The sequence below is a fragment of the Plasmodium cynomolgi genome, chromosome 11 (assembly GCF_000321355.1).
Source record: "Plasmodium cynomolgi strain B DNA, chromosome 11, whole genome shotgun sequence".
NCBI lineage: Eukaryota > Apicomplexa > Aconoidasida > Haemosporida > Plasmodiidae > Plasmodium > Plasmodium cynomolgi.
In genome coordinates this window covers 1,658,763-1,667,304 of record NC_020404.1, presented here as the reverse complement: position 1 = coordinate 1,667,304, position 8,542 = coordinate 1,658,763, and the positions used below count along the sequence as shown (strand labels likewise).

General features: G+C 46.2%; 2 protein-coding genes across 2 annotated transcripts; one reads left to right on the top strand and one right to left on the bottom strand.

The window, feature by feature from the left end:
- Positions 1-317: 317 nt before the first annotated feature.
- Positions 318-4,429, top strand: PCYB_114690 (hypothetical protein; the record flags this gene model as incomplete). The annotated part of the gene is made up of 2 exons (XM_004223348.1): positions 318-4,193; positions 4,368-4,429. Coding segments are annotated over 2 exons (3,938 nt in total), but the record flags the coding sequence as incomplete, so codon positions are not given.
- A 1,783-nt stretch (positions 4,430-6,212) lies between these two features.
- PCYB_114680 (zinc finger protein) lies at positions 6,213-8,043 on the bottom strand (the record flags this gene model as incomplete). The annotated part of the gene is made up of 5 exons (XM_004223347.1): positions 6,213-6,326; positions 6,562-7,083; positions 7,146-7,264; positions 7,582-7,740; positions 7,953-8,043. The coding sequence occupies 5 exons, from the start codon at positions 8,041-8,043 to the stop codon at positions 6,213-6,215; spliced, it is 1,005 nt and encodes a 334-aa protein (XP_004223395.1).
- Between the last annotated feature and the right edge of the window lie 499 nt (positions 8,044-8,542).

The window sequence follows — 8,542 nt, the reverse complement described above, 5'->3', positions numbered from 1 at the left end:
TTTTAAAACAAAAAGGAAAAAAAAAAAACTACCAATGGAGTGTGCATCTAGTGATAGACAACGACCAATGCTATTTCCTTATCGACTTCAAGAATGAAAAATTCCGATTTGATTCCTTTCCATTGGCACATTTAAAAACAATAAGAATTAATGACTACTACTGGACCCACGTATCTATTATCTTTAACCTAACCATCGATCTCATTTATGTCATTCTATCAGGAGAGAGTAGTTACTTCCTAGATGAGTGTAAAAATATGTATGCCATTTTTTACAGCAGTGTGTTTTATCCGACCAATTTTTTTACTGACAGCGCAATGGCGTTGCCTCTTTACCTGGGGGCCAAACCATACCCTGAGTTTGGAGATTCCGATGGGAGTGACGACATGGAGGGAGAGGACAAGTCGCTCGCAAAAGAAATGAACAGCGAAAAGAGGAGAGCATCCAAGAATAGCAGAAGCCACAAAGGGAGTAGCGACTTTGTATCCTTCCTCATCACAGAAATAAGACTCTTTGCGTTAAGTAGATCCGCCGATTTGGTGGTTAAAGAAAGTAAAGCGCTGTTGGACTGTGCCTGGCTCGATGGTGTCAAGGATGGACTTACAAACGGCAGGGCACAGCCGGAGGAGGCGCTAAACGGATTGACGGACCACACCGGTCGTGGTAGCCGAAGTAGTCTATCAATGAAGAATTCGAAGAAGGGAAAAAGTGGGGAGGGGAAGTACAATAAGAACCAGTGGGGAAAACTGAGCAGCGATGACGGGGATGAATACGCCGCGCTCCGCACTGGGGTCCACGGGAAAGGAGGAGCGGGAGAAGCGAACGACATCAAGAACAGGTGCAACGAGTTCAACAACGAGATTGAGAAGATGAAGGAGAGGTTCCACAGGTTTAGTGACGAGATGAAGGGGGGGAGCGCCGGAGGGAGTGATGACAAAAGTGGCGACCGGAGTGATGCTGGCAAGGCCAACGGCGCTGCCGCGCCCTCGGTGCGCCCGCGCGGCCGCCACCCCTCACAGGAGGACTTCTTCAAATTCGACTCGGAGGAAGAGCCGGGCGATTCTGCGAAGGGCCATTTTGCGGACCACTCTGCGAAGGACCACTCTCCGAAGGATGATTTTTTTTTCCAAGCGGGGAGGAACAGCCCCTACGGCAGCGCGCCCTCCAGTGATGACGCCTTTGCAAAAAAAAGCAGAAGCGATATAAGAAAGGAGAGGAGAGACAAAAGTCATTCGAGTAAGTCTGTCCAATTGAACACAAGGAGAAAAGACTCCTCCGCGTTTTATTTTAACTTCTCCGATGAAAGTGGGGAGAAGAAGGAGGAAGGCCAATCGGGCGCCAACCAATTAGGTGCCAACCAATTAGGTGCACCGGATGACAGCGCAGAGGATCACGCAGTAACAGCAGAGATGAAGAAGCCATCCAAGGAAGGGGAAGCAGAGTCGGGAGCAGCGTCGGAAGCAGGGGCGGGGGCAGAACCCGAATCAGCTAGCCATTACAACCAAGCAGAGGTGAACCTACTGCTGAATGAACTAAAGGGTAAATTTGAAAGCGAATTTGTAGACATGATGATAGACAAGCTGGGTCACAAGTTCCATCTGAAAAAAAAAGACAAGGAAAAAATTTTCTCTACCTTTAGATCAAATGCAAAGAGAGAAAAGGAGCAGGTCGACTCCGAGTGCATCAAAGAAAGGTACAATGCATTAGTAAAAAAAAAAGAGGACAGACAGAAAAACAAACTGCATGAAGAAATAAAGGAGGAGTTGAAGAAGGTCAAAGAGAAATCCTTTGTAGAGAGGAACCTAAATAGCTATATTAAGGATAACCAGCTACTGAACGAATATTATATAAAGAAGTACAGTCACGCTGGAGAGCAACTCAGCGATAAGGAGAGTGAAGAAAAATTTCCGCAAGACACATGGATGAATGAAAAGAAATCTCTTGGAGGGGATGAACAGGAGGAGGGGGGGGCACTGAATAACTCCAATTCGGTTAGGGCAGAATCGCACACCTCGGAAAGGAGTCATTCCATTGTCAACTTGCAGTACCGGGATGGCAGCCACGTCTTCGCAGAGGGGGGAGAGGGGAGCAGCTCCGACATTAGTGAGGGGCTAACCGAACAGATGGGCGCAAATAGAAATGCAGATTTTCACACAAAGGAGGGGGAACAACCCAGAGAGCGCGTCGAGCAGGAGGAGAAAAAGTCTGATATCAGTGACTTCACCTTTATGAAGCGAAGCAGCAGCGGGCGTGGCGGGGGCTTCGGGCATGGTGGGGGCGTCTGGCGTACCGGTGAGTTTTCCATCCAGGGTATGGACCCCCACCCCCCAGCAGCAGAACTCCGAGTGCTCCCATCGAACGAGACGGAGACCGACTTGCTACCCGAGGAGAGGAAAAACAGAAAGAGCATCTCGAAACTCCTTCTGAGCGAAGAACAACCAAAGGATCGTAACAATCAAACGAGTGAAGCAATAAAAACAGGCAAGCATTACTACCAATTTATTTGCCCACTGACCCCCTATGAATTATTTCTCCTGAGCAGGTTCCACAAAAAAGGAATCAACGAAGAACTTAAAGAATTTAGAAATAAAAAATACCTCTCCTGTGAAAAGCAGCTCATGTCAGCAGCAGGTGGAGGGATCTGTAGAACTCCTCTCAACGTGGCATACATCAAATACAAAATAACAGTGATGAAGACTATGCTCAGGAGTAGCCAAAAATACATTCACGAGAAGAAGTTCAAAAAGGGGTTAAAAATTTGCATAAAAAATGGAGAGTACATCAAAAATTTCGTCAGCAGTTACTGCGTATTGAGAAGGAGGGATCTCAATCGGGACTCCTCTCCACGGTCCTCACTGCGCTCTTCGCACCCACCCTCGATGAGATCTCCAGGAGAAGAACCACCCTACCAGTATGCCGACTTCTACCTAAATGTGGACAGTGCATATATCACCATGGATGAGTTGAAAAATATTTTAAAATCAAACGTGAGGAATATAATAGTATGTAAACTTTTTATTTTGATCAAGGAGTATAAAAAATACAAATACATCGAGAACTCATCTCTGATTTTAGTCCTTCACTCTGTCCTCTGTCGGATTGTGACTAGTTATACATTGTTGAAAAAAATTTTGAAAAAGTTTATCCTGTTGCTCTTTCTGAGAGGTTGTCTCAGTTGCGTAGAATCTATGTGTAGCTTCCTCTTTCTGATGTACCCGAAGGAACGAACACACCCGCTTGTTGCCAAAGTTTATTCGCTCTGTAGGAACTCCTTTTTAATATACTCTACTTGCTACAAGAGAAATAAGTATGCCATGATTAATAACTACGATTTGAATTTTGAGCAATGTGTGGAATTTTTTTCTCCAGAGTGGGGTTACTACATCTACACTACGAGCAATTTTAATATCTTTTCCTCTAGTGTGAAGTTTAATGGGTTTTTGAAAAGGGGCACGGACTTCTCCGCCATACGCCAGGGGGGAGAGCAGCAAGGGGAGGAACAGCAGGGGGAACAGCAGGAGGAGCGACAGGCCATATGCGGCATGGGTAACTCTGCGGGTGACGGCTTCGGTAGCGGCTTCGTTAGCGGCTCCGTTAGCGGCTTCGATGTTGGCGACCCCTTGGGGGGCGCGGGCCCCCATGGAGACGCAGGGCCCAGCGCGGACCGCACCCAGCTGCCGGAGGACGACCCGCAGAGTGAACCCACAAACGAAGGCAAACTCGCAACAGTAGTAGATGTGTGCATAGATGTAGACAGTGCCAACAAAAAGGAACCCAAGAAAAACGATTTATACACCTACCTGACCAACTATGAAAAAAAAAAAAGGAGTTACTACATCATTGATGATAATATGAGGCGCATCGAGTTCACTAGGAAAGAAACGAACCACAACCTGGAGACCTTTCTCCAAATGGGGAACCCTAATGAGGAGAGCTCAACCGAACAGAGCAAGCGGGAGCAGTTGGATCGACTTATGAGCAAAGTGAACCGTGACGTGTATCTAAACTCTTCCGGCTCCTCCTGCACGAATGCCACCTTTTTGGGCCACTGCCCCCACTGCAAGCATGCTTTTAACTCCTTCACTCGGTCGTGCAAGGTGTGCCAGCGGTACGTCCACGTGTGCTACTACCTGCTCGTCCACTGTACGTACAAGTACCACTGCGAGTTGTGTGACGCGACTTACTCGGAGAAGGTAGGCCCCACCAGCGCGCACGCGCAAACGTGTGGAGAGGCGCGTGGAGAGTCACGTGGAGAAACACTTCGACACACACTTCGATACACACTTCGACACACACTTCGACACACACGTCGACACACCCTTGTGTGCACCGCCGATTGACTTCCCTTTTTTTTTCCCTCCCTGCAGTGCCTGGAAAAGTTCTCTAAGGGATTCACCTGCTTTTACTGTGGGTTGTTTTTCATCCGGAAGTGAGCCAACCCTGTGGGAACAGCCCCCTCGTAGAATGTGGCATCATGCAGGGGGGGCTGGCCCCATTGACCGCCTTCTCCCATTGATCGCCTTCTCCCATTGATCGCCTTCTCCCAGTGACCGCCTTCTCCCCAGTGACCGCCTTCTCCCCAGTGACCGCCTTCTCCCCAGTGACCGCCTTCTCCCCACTTGGGCTCTTTCAAAGTTGATTAATTCGCCTACCCCCCTGTGCTTTCCATTTTTTCTGTCCCTTGTGAGCAGCGAAACGTTTGTCATGTGCAATGCGCTTTCTTCTGTAGACCCCTGTCTGCAGCTTTTTTTTTTTTTTTTTTTTTTTAATTAAGAAATTTTTAAGGAGTTTTTTTTTTTTTTTTTTTTTTTTTTTCTTCTAATGCATCCCTGACAAACACACGGAAAAACAAACAAGCGGACAAAAAAAGGAGAAAAAAAAAAAAAAAAAAAAAAAAAGCGACCAATCGAACGGACAACAGACAATGGGACAACGAACAATGAACAACGTACAATGAACAACGTACAATGAACAACGTACAATGAACAACGTACAATGAACAACGTACAATGAACAACGTACAATGAACAACGTACAATGAACAACGTACAATGAACAACGTACAATGAACAACGTACAACGTACAACGTACAACGAACATGTGAATTTAAAATCATATATCCTAAACACTATCACCTATAGAGAAAAGCACGTATCGTGAAAATTTAATTTTACAAAAAAAAAAAAAATTCCCAAACCGCGTCACGTAAAAATAGACTTCTCATATTTTAAATATGAAGCACTATTGCACGTGGGGAAAAGGAGGGATGCGACGGGGGGGGCTCCTCCGCGGGCGCACAGGTGCACGACAGAGCGCAGCACGACACATATGCTCATCTGATCATATGCTCATCTGATCATATGCTCATCTGATCATATGCTCATCTGCACACCTGCTAATCTGCACACCTGCTAATCTGCACACCTGCTAATCTGCGCACCCGCACGGACGCAACGCCTCCCGACTTCAGAACGCGCTTGAAAAAAAAAATTGGAATGCCTTTTTCTCCAGTAAAAACATGCACATCACGCAATCACGCAATCACGCAATCACGCAATCACGCAATCACGCAATCACGCAATCACGCAATTACGCAATCACGCAATTACGCAATCACGCAATCACGCACATCATGCACATTTCGGTCGGCGTGGGGAAAGAGAAAGGCACACAAAAGGCACGTGCACAAAAAGGGGCAAAACGGGGGACAATTAAAAAAAAAAACACACACAAGGCAGCGGTGTAAGGCATCGGCACAAGGCAACGGTACAGGGCAACGGTACAAGGCAGCGGTACAAGGCAGCGGACTGCAACAACGCAACACACCATCCCTGATGGCATGGCGTAGACAGACGGCGGAACGGAAAACGAGAAAAAGGACAAATGAAGAGAGGCACGGAAAGACTTCACAAAACAGTCCAAAAACTTTTTCCCGAGCTATCAGCTCAAGTTAAATGAAAACGCTTCGCCATCATTAAAACGTCGTCTCTCCCTTGTGTATCGTTTAGCGGAATTTATATTGAAAAAGGTTAATGTATAGGCTTTTGTGTGTAGGTGGTTTTTTGGGTGCATTTTTTGTGTGCTCGCGTCGTCACGAGAGTCTCATCGGCTTGGCCCCTTCCTCGCGCGGCTCCTCTGCTTCTGCTTCTGCTTCTGCTTCTTCTACTTCCTGCACTTCCTCCACTTCTTCCATTGCTGCTTCTTCCCCTCCTCAGATCATATTCTCATGTGCCACGCTGACTCTCCAGCGCACCCCGTCCCCTGCAGGTCGATTCGAAATGCAGTGGAATGGACACATCCAGCACAATATGTTGTTTCCGAACACCTGTCAAAGGGGGGTGGGGGGAGGAGGAAGGCATGTAGGTGAGTTGGCCCGAGCGTCAACCGTGCACTAAAAAGGCACAATAAATGCGCAATAAATGCACAATAAACGAGAAATAAACGCGAAATAAACGCGAAATAAACGCGAAATAAACGCGAAATAAACGAGAAATGAACGCGAAATAAACGCACACACCGCTCACTATCACGATCGCGCTGGCTGCGCTGCGAGCCCCTACCTGCTTCGCGTTGTCCTCGCATCCCACGTTGTACATGTTGTAGTCCTGGTTGTATATGTCCATGTTTTCAATCGTGGTGGAATTTTTTGAAATTAATTTCAAGTGAAACTTGGTGAAGGGAACTAAAGCGAAAATTAAAACGAAGGTTAAAAATAATACGATAGAAGCATACGTGTACTCCAGAGCCACAAAGGAAGACTTGTCGTGGAAACCATCCTCTATATATGCGTTTGCATTGTCAATGAAAATGTAGTGGAACGTCTGTACTGCCACTATGAAGAGACAAATTAAGCCATAAAATAAAAGCTGTATAAAAAATCTTCGATTGAAAAAACCCACACAGTTGTTAATCCATGGACAATGGTGGTCCATGTTCAATACACATCTGTTACATGCTGAGCAGTGGTGTGTGCGGTCCGGTTTCCACACGTTACATATTTTGCAGTACCGCCTTCTCTTCACGTCGTCGCCAATGTAGAAGCCCCAGTTACGCGGGACCTTCCCGGGGTCCGTCGAGGCGCACTGCGAGGAGGTGAAGGCGTAAGTAATAGGAAGCGAGCGCGATCATAAGGAGGCAAAAGTACTAAGCATAAATAGGAAGAAATGGGAAGAAATAGGAAGAAATAGGCATAAATAGGAAGAAGTAGGAAGAAGTAGGAAGAAATAGGCATAAATAGGAAGAAGTAGGAAGAAATAGGCAGAACTGCGCGAAGATAAGCCGAAGAACATGCAAAGGGGGGGAAGAAAAAACGCGGCAACTAGCTGTGGCGGCGAAATGCATGCACACAGATCGGAGAAAAAAAAAAAAGTTAAAATGGTGAAAAGGGTGAGAAGCTTGAAAATTGTATGAACAGTTCAGAATAAAACGCGAAAAATAAGAAAAATGCGAAAAATATATGAACAGTTCAGAAAAAAAAAAAAAACACACACAAGTGCAAGTGCAAGCGTTATCGCAGCCGCGTAACCGCACAATAGAACAATCGCACGCACGCGCGAAATGGGCTGTTTCAACGCGCCAACTAGCTCTCTCTCTCTTGTTGTAGAATTTTACTTTTATAAAACTTAGCAAAAATAACAAAAAAAAGACGTGGAACAAGACGGCTATTGTGAAGGAGCCACTCCTGTACGGGATGAACCAAGACCGCAGGACGATTCCCGTGTACCCTATGTATATGAAGGCTGCAAGGGGTGGGAAAAAATAGGAAAAATATGAAAAAAATAAGAAAAATAGGAAAAAAAAAAAAATAACATCGAAATGGCGATACGAGTAGACACAACAGCGACGCGACGGCAAGCGATCAATATAACGCCGCTATGGGGGAGGGGGGGTCGCCGCAACACTGCTACACTGCTACACCGCTACAGTGCCGCCTGCATGCTGGCGCGCTTACCTAGTATGAAGAACACGATAAATATGAATATGGAACCACCTTTCTTTTTTTCTGTTTGTCCTTGCGAAGGCTGCATGTATTTAGGTCTCATTTTTTATGGGGATAGCTTTCTCTTCCAGTTGTGTACATTTAAGCATTTGCTTGCACAGAGGTACATGTGCGTGAGCAAAAATACATGTGCATGTGCTTCTTCACCGGGTGTGCCTCTTCACCAGGTGTGCTTCTTCACCGGGTGTGCCTCTTCACCAGGTGTGCTTCTTCACCGGGTGTGCTTCTTCACCGGGTGTGCTTCTTCACCGGGGTGTGCCTCTTCACAGACGGGACGCATCAAACTGTGTGCTGGTGTTTTTCTCTCCTGTGCGAATTACCACTCGCGCGCTGCTGTCCTCATTTGATTTCGTCGTTAGGTGAAAATGTGTTAATCCTTCATTTCAAGCTGTACACGCATACAAGTGTCTTCATGCGCACACGGATAAAAACCTATGACATGCACATATACTTGCACGTATAAGTACAAGCATATACACATATATCTGTACTCTTTTATTTTTCAAAAATCAATGTTAGTTTTTACATTGTCGTGTTTATAG